The sequence below is a fragment of the Phyllopteryx taeniolatus genome, chromosome 7, assembly GCF_024500385.1.
Source record: "Phyllopteryx taeniolatus isolate TA_2022b chromosome 7, UOR_Ptae_1.2, whole genome shotgun sequence".
Taxonomy (NCBI): domain Eukaryota; kingdom Metazoa; phylum Chordata; class Actinopteri; order Syngnathiformes; family Syngnathidae; genus Phyllopteryx; species Phyllopteryx taeniolatus.
The window spans coordinates 4,297,083-4,312,805 of NC_084508.1; the positions used below are offsets into that span (position 1 = coordinate 4,297,083).

The following is a 15,723-nucleotide window of genomic DNA, read 5'->3' on the forward strand; positions in this document are numbered from 1 at the left end:
CTCCACTACTCTTTCCCATAACTTCATTGTGTGGCTCAACAACTTCATTCCTCTATAGTTCCCACAGCTCTGCACATTACCCTTGTTGTTAAAAATGGGCACCAGCACACTTTTCCTCCATTCCTCAGGCATCTTCTCACGCGCTAGAATTCTATTGAACAAGCTGGTCAAAAACTCCACAGCCACCTCTCCTAGATGCTTCCATACCTCCATGGGAATGTCATCAGGACCAACTGCCTTTCCATTTTCCATCCTCTTTAATGCCTTTCTAACTTCCCCCCTACTAATCATTGCCACTTCCTGGTCCACCACACTTGCCTCTTCTACTCTCCCTTCCCTCTCATTTTCCTTATTCATCAACTCCTCGAAGTATTCTTTCCATCTATCTAGCAGACTACTGGCACCAGTCAACATATTTCCACCAGAGTCATCTTACACACCACCATCCTATGCTGTCTAGCCACACTCTCCCCTACCACGACCTTACTGTCGGTAACCTCCTTCATATGACATCGTCCGCACAAGATGTAATCCACCTGCGTGTGTCTACCTCTGCTCTAGTAGGTCACCCTATGTTCCTGCCTCTTCTGGAAAAAAGTGTTCACTACAGCCATTTGCATCCTTTTTGCAAAGTCTACCACCATCTGTCCTTTTTCCTGGATGCCGTACTTACCCATCACTTCTTCATCGCCCCTGTTGCCTCCACCAACATGTCCATTACAATCTGCACCAATCACAACTTCCTCTGTACAATACAGACATGCGTACTGTATATACATGGAGACGGTCCTCAGCTCCTCCGTAAGTCGTAGTAATATTAGTCGTTGAAGTGACGTCGTTTATCGACGCAGACGATAAAGAATATACGCCTCTGAGTAACGTTATATTCACTGTCTACATGTATTGTGCCACTGTTTGTGCTCAAATGTCCATTGGTTGAAACACGACACCAATGTTATTCATTAGCCCTTCTATGGCATTTCCTGTTATGCGTTAGCATGAAGTCATTCACTGCCAGCCGCTTTCAAAGCAGTTCCCCAAATTGCGAGCAGCTTTAGAGCATTTTGACTGCACTTTCGAGACCCACTGTTCTGTGACAATAGAAGCGCCAAAACTACCGAAAGAAATAATAGACTCTCTTCTTTCGCCAGGAAAAAAACAGTTCTTTTCTATCGGTTTCCGTTCTTTAGTCTTTAGCGGGAGAACTTGGGTTGCTTTCACCATAAACATGGTTTCTGACCAAAAAGCGGAGAAAACGTCGAGTACAACAGTGACTTTGATGCTAATATTTTTTGCGAGTTTTGAAACACCTCAAATTATGAGACCAAAAAGAAAAGCAAGACTGAGAGAGGGCTTTCGTTGAACTAATCATTTCTTTAGAGCTATACAACTAAGAAACACGCCACGAACAACACTGACTCACGGCATGGCTCGAGTTGGATGTCAGCGGCTTCTTTCCATGGTTCCTAATTCCCTCCATGAAAAGCGTCAACTTTTGGCACAAATGACACACACTTTCTACTACGTGATACGTACTCTTTTTTTTTTTTTATATATCATACAAATACAGACTCTGTTTAGTGCCTAAACTTGTCCGACTTCCAATATGTTGGCATTTCTCTGACAAGCCCAATTCTCCGCCTAATCTTTATCTTCCACCCAAAAACTGTGCTGATCTCAAATCCAAAGCGATGCAACTCCGCCATCTACGTGGATCCGGTAGTCATTACAGCAGTTTACAAACCTGAGTTTTACAGACAAGCAGGCCGACACCCTCTTCCGCGCCTACCCGTTGAAAGACGTACTTGACGAATATGTACAACTGTGGCAATGAAGGGTTGGATTCCAGTTCATGAATCCAAACATTTGCAGCAGTGTTCATGGTAAAAATGATCATAAAGAATGTAGGGGAAGAAGAAGATTGATGTCCCAGAGCATGCTGGGATTGCCCTGCCGTCACCGAGTGTCGTCATGTTCGGTTCCACCGTAGCAGGCTGGCATCTTGTACGGTTCTTCGATTTGACGCCTAACCTCCAGTGCGCCAAGTTAGCTAACATGTCAACGCTCTGAAAGGAACTTTGTTAGTTTCAGAATAAAATTTGCGCACGATTTTGACAGAGGACATAACCTTAAACGGGCTTTTGTGATGTAATCCAATGTGTTTGTGATATTAGGTCTGAGGAGGAAAAGCGAGAGCGCTCGGGATTCACACGGATTACTGCGCGATCTTATTTTTATTGTGAAAGTTGTGACCGGATGTGCCACTGGTGCTTGCCGCACGCTTGACGGTCGTCTGGCCCGTGTGGGGGCGACTCGTTGGATTGCGGCGATTGCGTTTTCGGGCAACATGGAGCGAATCTCTGTGGGATTTACTCGGAAGGGATTTTAACAACCGCCGGGGGAAAAAATGGCCGAGAGGTGAGTCCGACCGACGCGTATTTTCACCGCTCGCCGGGTTGCGGGATGAAGCGAGCGTCATTGCCTCGGTAGGTCGGGAGGACGGACGGACGTTCGCCGCGTTCGGGCCACCATTCATCAACGTTCTCGCCGCCCTCCAAAAATAACAAATAAAACAACCCAAAAAAAAGCAAAATAATAAAAAAAAAAAAACAAGGCCGTAGCAGGTGTGCCTCTCTCGGCGTGCGGTGCTCGTCGACTCTCGCTGGGCTTTGTCGGCCGCCGGTGCCCCGGAGGAGGCTGCCGGCTGCCGGCTGCGTGCACCTGTCGGAGCGAATCGTCCTCACTGGAATGCGGCTAACACGGGATGCTAACGGAGGATGCTAAGCGAGCATCAGTGTGGGATGAGGAGGAGGCTGCTGCTTTTTGTTTTGTTTCTTCGTCGTCGTCGTCGTCTTCAGCATCCTCAGCATGGATGGAGACCGTCAATCTAATGTTGCTTTTTTGTCGACAATTAGTGCGTTTGAATGGAAAAATGGTCACTTTCCTGGCCAAATACATCTTCTTTTCAAATACAACTTTCGCTGTCAATTTTTGCACTTTGGTGCACAAATGTCACACTTCACTAATCGAATGTAGACATCGAAAGCAAAATGTAAAGTTTTTGTGGCCTTATCGTGATGACAGGAAGTGCGGCGCCCTCCTGCTTCCATTACCGCACCTTTCGAGCTCTCACACAATTGCACAATTTCATCATCATCAAAGGTGGAAAAACTGTTGTTTGCCTACACGATGGCATAGAGCGGGCAGCACAGTGTACAACTGGTTAGTTCGTCTGCCTCGCAGGTTTGAGGTCCAGGATCCACATCTGGTCACAAGTTTGCATGTTCTCATGGTTCTCCCCGCCTCTCGCCCTGTTTTCGAGGGCAGGCTCCATCCAGCTCACCCGCCACCGTAGTGAGGACAAGCGCAAGGGGAAATGGATGGATGCATATCATAAGGCAATTAATTTGTGTCCGCTACGAGTGAATTTGGCATTCAAGAGTTTAGGACGTGAGCTGCACGAGCTTGATAAAGCAGCTGTTTTAAACCTGGACCTCAGCCAAAATGTAGCAACTGGATGATGAACTCAACCTCTCCGCACACGGCCAACTGGAGAGCTCATGTTAGTGGTCGGGAATAACGACTGAGGTGTGTTCCCGACTCGCTGTTTAGCCGGCGTGCGGCGGAACATTCCAAACGAGCCAAATTTGAATGCAGTTCGGGAAGGAGAGTGCACTCGACCTTTTCGCTTCTGCGGACGTTTCTCGAGTTGACGAGGCTAGCCTAGCCTGTATCTGGCACAGCGTGCTACTCAGCTATGCTAGTATAGTTAGCCTCGCTGAATAATTGATGCCCGATGCATTTGTGTGTCACAGGGATCGTGTAACATGTAAATCACGACACACGCATATTGAGCTTGGCTGCTCTGAACTTTACACAAAATGCAGATTTTGTTGTGTGTGAGCATGATGATGCATTTGAATGGAAGCTCAACAGAGAAATGATGTACCGTTATGATTATGGGTCAAAATATTACAAACAGCCATCAGTAACCACGGTCATGTAAATGGTCAACATTTACATACAATTTGTCAAAACCGAGCCTTGGAATTTGCCCGATGTGGCCTCTTCAAACTACAACCCCAATTCCAATCAAGTCGGGACGTTGTGTTAAACATAAATAAAAACAGAAAACAATGATTTGCAAATCATGTTCAACCTATATTGAATTGAATACACTACAAAGACAAGATATGTCATGTTCAAACTGATCAACTTGATTGTTTTTAGCAAATAATCATGAACTTGGAATTTGATGGCTGCAACACGTTCCAAAAAAGAGTGAGAAAGTTGAGGAATGCTCATCGAACACGTGTTGGGAACATCCCACAGGTGAACAGGCTCATTGGGAACAGGTGGGGGCCGTGATTGCTTCCCTGAAGTGCTCAGTCATTCACAAGCAAAGATGGGGCGAGGTGAACAAGTGCGGGAGAAATTAGTCCAACAGTTTAAGGACAATGTTCCTCAACGGACAATTGCAAGGAATTGAGGGATTTCGTCATCTACGGTCCAGAATATCATCAAAAGGTTCAGAGAATCTGGAGGAATCACTGCACGTGTAAGCGGCAAGGCCGAAAGCCGACATTGAATGCCCGTGACCTTCGATCCCTCAGGCGGCGCTGCATCGAAAACCGACATCGATGCGTAAAGGATATCAGGAACACTCCAGAAAACCAATGTCAGTAAATACAGTTTGGCGCTACGTCCGTAAGTGCAACTTGAAACTCTACTATGCAAAGCAAAAGCCATTTGTCAACAACACCCAGAAACGCCGCCGGCTTCTCTGGGCCCGAACTCATCTAAGGTGGGCCGACGCAAAGTGGAAAAGTGTTCTGTGGTCCGACGAGTCCGCATTTCAAATTGTTTTGGGGAATTGTGGACGTCGTGTCCTCCGGGCCAAAGAGGAAAAGAACCATCCGGACTGTTATGGACGCAAAGTTCAAGGTCGGCATCTGTGATGGTATTTCCTTTGATGGGAACATCGCCCCTACCAACATGGCCGCCACAAAGTTGCGTCGGTTATCTGGAGTGCTAACAGCGCACTGGTGTATCTCATCTTCATATCTATGTACATGTCCACCAAATATCAGGACCCTAAATCAAACAGACTTCCAGTTCTGGATTTTTGGAAACTTTCTGCCACTTTTCAAAGTGACGATCACATTTACTGGCCCCAAAGGAATGGTTCACAACAAAATGGCAGACTTTCTCTTCAATGCAGTGTTTGTGAGGTATGAGGGTTGATTGTGTGGAGATGATTGATCGCTTTTATTGATGACGACAACCCATCATGATGATTACTGGTTGTTATGTTAATATACTGACCTGAAGAAATGAGTACGACATAAAATTACTTTTAAGTGTCAGGAAAAATGAATGGCCATTCAAGCAAATTACCTTTATTGATTAATTGGCTTCCGAATTAGGCTTTCAAGCTCCAGTTAGGGTTCCGAATAAGGGTTTTGACTTACGAGTTAGTGTTTCAACTTGGGGTTTGGAGACAGGGTTGGGGTTTTCAAGTTAGGTATCTAAGTATGGTTTCAAGACAGGTTTGGGGTTTTGGATGACGGGTTTAAACCAGGTTTACGATTTCAAAGTGGGGTTTCAAACAACTAAAACCAGTTCCATCCTCCATTCTCCGTACCGCTTCTCCTCACGCGGGACGCGGGCGTGCTGGGCCTATCCCAGCTATCTTCGGGCCAGAGACAAGAGTACACCAGCCAATCGCAGGGCACCAGTTCCATCCCATTCTCGTAATATATAGTTGAAACAAGGGTTTCTAGGCTGCGTTAGGGTTTCGAACAAGGTTGTAAGGTTTCAAAGAGTTTTCAAAGTCGGTCAAAGGCGCACGAAAGGTTTGTGGTTATTGTTGACTTGTTGGGGTGCTACGTGCGAATCTTTGCTAGCAGCGGAGGTCCTTTGAATGGGTGGGGGGGGGTCACTTTCCCACTCTAATGGGATTATGTCTTATTGTAGTAGTTGGAGTGCGCGTGTGTGTTGCTGTACTTGTTTGTGGGGTGGGTGTGTGGTGAGACGAGTGTGTGTGTTGATGTGACAAGATGGGAGACTGTTAACAAGGAGGAGGCCATTTTAATGAACTGTGCTTGTGTGTGTCTGTGGGCCAATCGGCATTACACGCACTCACACACACACTGACAGGTTGTGGAAATGAAAGAATTCCCCGCAGCCGTTGTTGTTGTTGTTGTTGTTGTTTTTGCAGTGAGGGTTTGAGTGGTGGCGGCAGTATATCAACACACTAAGCTGCAGTGTAACACTTTGATTTGCGCGCACACACACACACGGACGCACGACTCGGTGGGGAAGGTGGAGACGATTCAAGCGCAAGCTGCCGCCGTCGTCACATCCAAATGCTTTTGGGAGGCGCAAATATTAATATGTCACCTGAAGGAAAGCATTGATAATTGATGCGCTCTGTTGAAAAAATGAAATTGTGACAAACAACAACAACAACAACAGTAAGTAAGCGCAGGCAGTGGGATTTTCTCTCATTTTTTCTTCTTTTTTTTTTTTTTTTGCCTCTTATCCGAGGTGGGGTCGCGGGGGAAGTAGCTTTAGCAGGGACGCCCAGACTTCCCTCTCCCCAGCCACTTCATCCAGCTCTTCCGAGGCGATCCCGAGGCCAGCCGGAAGACGTAGTCTCTCCGGCGTCTCTTGGCTCGTCCCCGGGGTCTCCTCCCGGTGGGACGTGCCCGGAACACTTCACCAGGGAGGCGTCCGGGAGGCATCCAAATCAAATAATAATACGTACATAATATAATAAATACACGAAGAAGCCGGTCACAACGGCTCAGCAAGCTGTAATAATAGTAATTGTAGCAAATATTTTTTTGCTGAAGATAAAGAATATATTACTGTGAGTACAGTCATATTGTCTGTCTGTGTATTGCTGCACCATTTGTGTTTAAATATCCATTACAACTTCCGAAACGTCGATGTCCGTCGATGGCATTTTGCATGGTCTGTTAGCATTAAGTTAACAGACTTTTGTAAGACAAAGGTCATGTGAAGTTTCCTGCTGCCATCAAGTGCTAATAACTCCAATAGTTGTATATTTAGCTTAATGCTAATGCTCATTAGCATGTTGCGGTGCCTAACCCTTTCAGCAATGGATTGAACACAAATGGTTCAGCAACATGTAGACAGGCAATGCAACAGTCCTCACAGGCATGTGTAGAACTAACATTAGTGCCGCACTGATGAGCTCAGGGAGGAGACGAGACCTACTTGCGTTCTAGGCAGAACACGACCCGGCCGATGAAAGATGATGTGAGATACGAGTTACCAGCGTGGTCAGGGGACAAATTAAACTCGTATCTCAAAGCACCGCTGTAATGTAAATATTTTACAACTTACAATCGAGGTGTGTAGACATTACATATGGCTGACCAATTAATCGGCTGGCTGATTTAATCAAATGATATTTGAACTTTTCAAATAATACAAAAGACTTTATTTTATTTTTTTTAACACAATAACACGTTACAACAAAACAAAGAATTGGCCAATCTTTGCTGATTTTTCTTTCTGTGGTAAAGTTAAACTCATCCTTAAGGACAAAATATTGTAAAACAGTCATGTCCTTACTGTAATTCTTTATTGTTGTAAGCCTTAAGGAACCAAAGAAGAAGTTATTCGTGATATATTTTTCAATTCATCGGCTGATTAATCAGTCATCGGAATTTTATTCTGCCAAACATTGGCCCCAAAAAACCCGTGCATATGGCTTGGGCCACAGTCAATACGGTATGAAATATGTCATTACAGTACGTGTACAGGCACTCGATGGGAATCGTTTATGCCGCAGTGTAAATGCAGCAAGCTGCTCAATTCGTGCGTGCGTGCTAATGGCTGTGATTGGTCCACAGGGTTGCAGGCTGCGGGGTCAGAGTGGTCAAACAAACCCACTCAAGTGTTCCACGTGCTATTCAAAGCCACTCAACACCCACAATCCGCGTGTGTGTGTGTGTGTGTGTGTGTGTGTGTGTAATAGAGCTGTAAAAGACTGGCCGAGCACAATTTGTCCCTTGATGCCCGTGATGGCCATCTGGGTGTACTGTATATACACTGTACTGTAGAAAATGCAACACAACGCAACAAAATTGGGAGTCAGGTAAATTGGTTGAAATTACGGTTTCAAGTCACTGTTAGGGTTTGAAGTCAGGTTTAGGTTTTGATGTTAGTTTCAGTCAGGGTTAGGATTACTGCCAGCCCTCCCAGTTAACATGGAAATTGGACTTCCAAAGCCGTCAATGGCAGTGAATGTGTTAAGTTTGGGTTTCAAATGAAGGTTTCAGGATAGTATTAGTTTCAAACAAGGGTTAGGGTTTTAAATTAGGGTTTCAAGCCTGGGTTAAGGTGTCACAATGTCGCTCCAGAGATAACAAAGTGTCCTTATACCGTAGTGTTCCGTTCCATTCCTTTCCTTATCCTACCTTACCTTACTTTAACACACCAGCTTCGTACCGTACCGCGCCCTGCCTGACATCTTGCTTGTTGTCTGCGTGAGGCTGGAATCGTGGGATTTAGGTGGGATGGGGGTGGCGGGTGGTGTCACGCTACCTTTGCAGACGTGTGGCACACGTGCGGCGGCGGAGGGTCACGCCATCGCCAAGGACACGGTTGCCAGGAGACCATCTCCACTGCACTCGACTGATACGCACCATCCAGCGTAGCGCATATACCTGTGCGTGTTCGTAATCTTGTTCCCCATCAAATAAACAAAATGAACTCAACCCTGTGTGTGTCCACACATTTTAAAGGCAGCGAGGATGTGCTTTTTCTTTAGCTTTTTGTGTGTGCTTATTAATGATGGCACCACAGACGTCTGATGCCATCGGAGGTTGGTTGTCGATTAATCGAGTAATTATTGCACCTCGAGTTTCAAGGCTGGTTCAAGTTAGGGTGTCAAATTAGAATTATGCTTTCAAACAGGTTTTGGGTTTCGGAATAGGTGAACAAGACAGAGGAAGAGTTTTAAGTTGGGGTTTTAGATTTCACTTTCAAACCAAAATCGTTTGAATTTGAGCAGTTCAACTCAAATGAACATTTGACTCGGGGTTCTGTATAACCAGTATCAATAGCAAACCTTTGAACTAAAAGGCAATGCGTGTGGAACTAACCCAATGGGCTGAATATACATTCATTGTTTTATCGCATCAAGTGGTTTATATGTGCAAGTTTTAAGCGTGTAGCCTTTTATTTTGAAGGGTACACACCAGAACTCGGCATTTTGGCACGAATAATAACCGCAGGGATAAAGGGGACCAAATGCTCTGTAAAACATTGATTCCTGGACGCAGCCTGCCCACTGACACGGAAAGTCATCGGTGGGATGTGGACCATCCTCGGCGTAACATTGATGGGGCGACATCCGGGAAGCGTTCGCAGCGCTTCCCGTTTTCCACATTTGCCTTATTCCAGAATAGATTATTCATTTTTTTTCTTCATGAAAATTTGAAAAGGCTCTAAAAGTGAAGCACTGTGAATCCTTTTGGATGCACTAAGTGCATCTAGAAAGCATTCACAGCGTTTTATTTTCTCTCTCATTTGTTAGCTTTAACAAATTAAGTCCAATCAACAATTATTATTTTTTTACTCATGCATAAGTAATGACAGCCTTTTAGAATCGAGTGTTCTACCGATTATCCCATCGATTAATCGAGTCATCAGATCGAAATTGCTTTTGCATGATCAAACGCAATAACATGTACATGTGAGGTGCATGTCTTATTTTTGTCCATATCCTTATTTTCGGGATCACAGTCCTCACGTTCTATTGTAGCATCTGTGGCTTTGAGTATGTATGGCTTTCAAAGGCGGGGCCGGGCCTGGTGAGTGATGTGGGAGCCAGCGAATGAGCATCCTTAGTCCTTGTGGAAAAAAGATCCATGCAAGATTTTTGCTTCAACCTTTTTTATTTTTTTGGGGGGGGTCGACTGTAATGGATTAATTGCAATTCAATTCATTTCAATGGGAAAGTGTTGCTTCCCAATGTTGTGTGCGTCCACATTTGTGTTCTGTTGCTAACCAAAGCAGCAGCACCTACCGTAACATAATCCGTCTCTCAGATGAATTCAAGTGTGGAGTATCACAACTTGTGTATGTGACGCATCACCAGAGAGGACGTAGACCATGTGGTGCACTGGTGCAAAGAGAACAATGTTTGCGTTAATGTGAAGAAGACCAAGGAGATGGTGGTGGACTTCAGGAGGGACAGAAGGCCCCTCCCTCCCACTGCATCTCGGAGGAGCAGCAGTGGAAGTGGTCTCCAGCCACAAGTACCTTAGAGTCCACCTTTCCGAGGACCTCACCTGGAGCCGAAACACTTCCCGGCTGCTCAAGAAGGCGCACCAACGTCTCGACTTCCTCTGGAAGCTGCGACATGCTAGACTGGGGAGCGGGTGTCTTGAGGAGCTTTTCCAAATGTGCTCCTCCATCCGCTCCCCTTGGGCAGGAGGCTACGGAGCATCTGATGCGGGAGCACCAGGCTGAGGAACAGCTTCTTTCCAGAACCTTTTCCATTTGCCCAGATCTACCCTCAACCAGCCTCGCTCCGCCCCATGTGGTCGCTTCTCCATTGCACCTTTTCGAGGCCGAGTGGTGACAATGGCACCGCTTTACAGAACCTCCTCCGACCGGGTTCTAAAACGCAGGCTGAGGAGAGGCTCGGCAGCTCGGCCATCTGAGTGGCCGACAGATGCAGGCGTTTGTTTAAGCGTGGTAGTGTCACTGCCATTCGATTGGCCGGTGGATGTTTCGTCCATATTAGCAGAAGGAGAAATGAGCGACGAGAAATGAGCGTATCTACCGGCGTATGGTTCAGAGAACGGCTCTACTCGGCTTTTGGATTACCGTGAAGCAGTGTCTTGAGAAGCTGAAGAAGTTCAAACGCGACTACCGGACAGCGAAAGACCAAAACAGTAGAAGCGGGGCCGATGAAATGGATGCCATTTATGGCCGCCGACCAACAATTTTGCTAGAAACTGTACCTGACGGTGAGTTTTGTCACCGTGTATATTTGCAACATCGTCGTGTTTTTTTTTCCCCCTTTAGAAGGAATTCTTGATTCGTCGTCGTCGTGCTTGATCCCGCCCACTTCTGGAAACGCAACGGAGGCCAAGCGAGACCGGGCAAGAGCGAGGCCGGGCCGTTCTGGAACTTGTAATGGAAAAGCCGCGTTAGACTGCTCGAGCAGTGTTCTGTAGCCCCCCCCCCCCCCCCACACACACACCCCACACCCCCCGTCTATTGTATTTTGGCTGCATCCAAATAAATGTGTGTTGGTATGACAATAAGTCTTTGAATCTTTTTGACGACACGATTGTAATCACGGCCTGTCACAATCATGGTAGCAGTTTGAGGGGGAGACTTGATCGCTGACAAGCTAACAGATCAGCTAGCAAGCGCGAACAGGCGGCACGTCCGCGAGTCGCCGGCGGGGAGGACATCTGTGCTGGCGCGCTCACTGTTTATGACGATTGTACGCAGTCATCAAATGCCGTGGAATCAGCTGATGCGTTGACGCTGACTCACTCGCGGGCGTTAGCGGCGGCGCGTAGCGTGACGGCGACTAGCTAGCGCGGCGCGTGTGTCGGAAAAGAGCAGCTCATGCATTTAACATGAGCCGCTGCGCAAATGGATAAAGCCGCGATCAATGTTTAATTAGTTGAACATAGTTTATTAGGCACGCTGCCGCGTGTGCGTGCGCGTCACATGACATTTTCTTGACGGGTACAAACGCTTTTTACCTGTCAGAACTCACAAAGTAAAAGAAAACTCCGCGTAGAAAGTGGACATGCAAGGTTTTAAGTCATTTGTTAAAAAAAAGAGTCTTGAGATTTTTTTTGCTGATTTGGGACAATTTTGATGTCAACTATGGCTACATGGTTTTTTTTGTACGTTTTTGTTTGCATGTACAGGTAGTTTTGCTTTATGTCGGGTTCTCAACCTGGGGGCGCGGCCCCCTAGGGTGTTGCGAGTCACGAACAGTCGGAAGGTTGTGGTACTGAATTTGATCAATCTCTACGATTCAGTTTACAGGAAGCAAAGTTTGTAACATTTGATTCATTTCACAAAATCCAACAAAAGTCAATCGAGAATGTCATAAAAATATAATCAATTGAGTAAGAAAATCAGATTTTTTTTAAAAATTAACTTAGCATAAAAACCTGACCTTAAAAAGAGAAAGAGATGCCATTTTTTGGATACAGCGATGCAAAATTGTCCTAAATCCGTTGAAAAAACATCAGCAACTTCCCCAAAAAATTGTAAATTTTGATTAGTCAAGGAGGCCGACAGCCGATATACGGAGCCGATATTCATTTGCAGTGAAAGGGAACATTTTTGCGTCCAAATTTTGAATAATACAAATGGCAACACTTAACTTCGTTTGAATGCCTTTAAGCATTATGCTAATTAATCAGATTTCACATTTGCAACATGTTGAAGTTTTTTTTTTTGTTTTTTTTTTTGCTTTTTTCAACTTCATCTTCGTTTGGAAATCCTAACAAAAAGTGCAGGGAGCTCCCAGGCTAAGCAAGCGGGGCTTAGAAAGTAAAATGGAAAATGAAACCAATAAATAGCTCCCAAAAGTGTTCAACGATAAATAGTTTTACCAAATTTCAATATAACTTCAACTGAATCTTGTCTTTGTTTGCAAAAATTGCAGGGAGCTCCCAAGTTCGGCAGCATCTCTTATAAAGTTCGCTGCAAATTGAAATACATCAATAAATAATTCCCCCGATATGCGTCAAAATGATGATCGGCCGGGCGGATGATCGCCGCCGATATCGGGCCCGGCTGATAATCGCTCTCTAATGGTAGTTGCGATGCAAAACGATACTTAGGAGCGATCGTCACATACAGCACCGCTCGATTGAATGGAGGAAAATAATGGAGCAACTCTCACACGGGAGCTGCTGTCGGCCACAACTCACGTCCAGAAGCTCACGCGTACACTTCTGGTCCAAATTTCTGACGCCACTCACTAGGCCATGCCCCTTAAAGGCACACACACACACACACAGATTTTGTTGTTATGACTTGGCTTATCCAAACATACAGTAATTACACAATTTGATTTCTTTACATTCTCGAATTATTCATTGATCTTCCGTTCCGCTTGTCCTCACGCGGGTCGCGGGCGTGCCGGAGCCCATCCCAGCTCTCTTTGGGCGAGAGGCAGGGTACGCTCTGAACTGGTCGCCGGCCAATCGCAGGGCACATAGAAACAAACAACTATTTCGAGTCTTCAAGCAACCTCGCACGCGTGTTTTTGAGATGTGGGGGCAAAGCGGAGTGCCCGGAGAAAAGCCACGCGGGCACGGGGAGAACATGCAAACGCCACACAGGCCAGGCCGGATTTGAACCCGCAACCTCACAACTGTGAGGCAGACGTGCTCATTCTCAAATGAACGTCATTCATTTGAATGTAATTCAATTAGTCGGAATTACAAAAGTGCCACGGTTGAGTTGGAATGAGGAGACGGCACAAAAGCTTTGTGGCCTCGTTGTGCGGGGCGGCAGGCGCGGGCCGCCACCTCCAGCCTTCGAAGGTGTCGTCGTGCCGGCTCGCTTTTGGGAATGGTCCAGTTGAGCTCAGGAAGCTCACCGGGAACGACGCAGGAGTCCCCGGAGACGAGATGCGCCGGCGACAGATTGAGCGGAAGGCCGCGACGCGGCAGATGGCGGGGAGGAGCCCGACGGCTCTCGTCATGACGTTCTCTTTTGCACACATGCGGCGCTATCCTGATTATGAAGAGGGCCGCCGCTAGCCATTATCTTTAGAATCGATCATTCTATCGATTAATACGGGCATCAAATACAAATTTATTTTGCATTAAAATAGGATTGCACTGAACAGTTTTTTTAATAGTTAATCTGTCGATTTTTTTTTTTTTAGTAAAAGCAGATGTTTGCAAAAAAAAAAACAGATAATCCCTCTGCTTTCATGGCTGACTACAGAAATCGAAGAGGGCGAGGCCTCCCGCCTTGCCTTCCTGTCATCGCTCACCCTACGGCCGCCAATAATTGTGTGGCCGCCATCTTGAAGTGATAGAGGGAGTGAGCGATGGGGGGAGGGGGGGGGGGGGGGGGGGGGGGGGGGTGGCGGGGCGGCGACACCTGATAGGACAGCAGATGTTGAGGCCGCCATCTGTCTGCCTCCAGCGTCGACTGCGGTCGTGCCGTAGTAACACGCGACACGGGAGCGCCTCGTGTCGTCATTCGTGCTTTCACTATCTGATTCCACATCAGGGGTCTTCAAAGTCAGCCATTTGCCAGCCTCTGCACGTTTTTTTATTGCCGCATTCAATGAAAAGTGCAAAAAGTGACGGGAAAAAAGTAAACGCAACTATGTAAGAAAAGTGTTTTTTTTTTAAATTGTTTTTAAATGCAAAAAAATATATATATCAAATGGAAATTTGTCAGTGATTAATTTTGACTAAACAAGCTTACTCAAATGTTTCTAAACCTGTATCTATCCAACACTTTTCAGACATTTGGAGATTTGCATCCAAGCTATTTTCACCGCTTTAAATTGGGGACTATTGCGTAAAAATAACAGACATAGTGGGGACAGAGCAATAGTATCGATTTGTGGTGCAACCAAGAACACGTACTAGTAGCGGGAAATGTGCTGGCATTCCGTCGCTGACGTCAGCAGGTTTCGACCTCAATATGGGCCGGCTGAAAATCAAACAAGTCATCAGCAAACAAGCTTAAGTTGACTACTGATTCGGATATATCTTTTTTCTACAGTCCACACAACGATGGAATAAGTGCCGATATTGGCAGTATTAGATAGGTCCTTTCATTTTACTAAAGACTCTAAAGTCTTCATTGTCGTGAAAAAGTGCCAGTTGACAGACATGCCGTATGTTGTCAGTGCTGTGCAGTAAATGAGACTGTCGATGGTATCTCGACAGAAACAAATCTGCAGAGGAGTGTTCAGTCTACTTTCAAGCGTCTTCTCCGTTCAATCTGGATTAGAATCTGGCGGATTTGCAGAACCGAGCGGCTAGCGCTTGAAAGCCACGGAGACAAAGACAAAATGGAACGCGCGCAGGAATGCCAAATAAGCAAGACAAACGTTGCATTCAGGGACAGAAAGTGGCGAGGGAGAAGCTGGCCGGAGGACATGCGAAGATGTCGGTCGGGTGTCACGGTCAAGCGAGTTCAAGCCTCTCCCTGCTCCTCTTTGGATGCGCTCGGAAGGCGCGCTTTGCACAAATTGCAAATTGTCCCATTTTACATGCGGGAGTTGAACTTTTTACAGCTTGGAAAGTTTCTTGCAAAATAGACACGGGGATCCGTATGCGATCGGTCAGTCATCGACTGTGCCAATATGCACTCCTTCACTGCCAGCTGGTTTCAAAGCAGAAATCCAAATATTGCCAGCCAACGCAAACTAGAAAACCACAAAACCAAGACCGAGAAAGAGCTTATGATAGCACAATTAGCCTTTATTTACACATATACAACTAAGAAACGTGCCACCAGCGACACTGACTCGCCGCACGGCTCAAGTTCAACCAATCCTATTGTTCCAGATTAGCCAGTTAGCATTCTTGAATCGATTCGTGCCTTTCCACAAGAGCCAAATATAAATCGTATGGTTTCTGAAGAGTCAGATATCATTCTTGAAATCACTCCTATCATGCCAAGTGAACAAAATAGAATTCTTTGATCAAAAAACATTGAATT

General features: G+C 46.0%; 1 protein-coding gene across 3 annotated transcripts in view; it reads left to right on the forward strand.

The window, feature by feature from the left end:
• Nucleotides 1-2,252: 2,252 nt before the first annotated feature.
• The window catches only part of arhgap39 (Rho GTPase activating protein 39), a 29,493-nt gene continuing 16,022 nt past the window's right edge, over nucleotides 2,253-15,723 (forward strand). The window contains exon 1 of one of the 3 annotated variants that reach the window (XR_009789421.1): nucleotides 2,253-2,418. Coding sequence is in view for 2 of the 3 variants with exons in the window: in XM_061779829.1 (XP_061635813.1) it covers nucleotides 2,408-2,418 (11 nt within the window). In the remaining variant the exon portion in view is untranslated. The remainder of the gene's footprint in view (nucleotides 2,419-15,723) is intronic. The other 2 variants (XM_061779829.1, XM_061779830.1) reach the window with 2 other exon arrangements.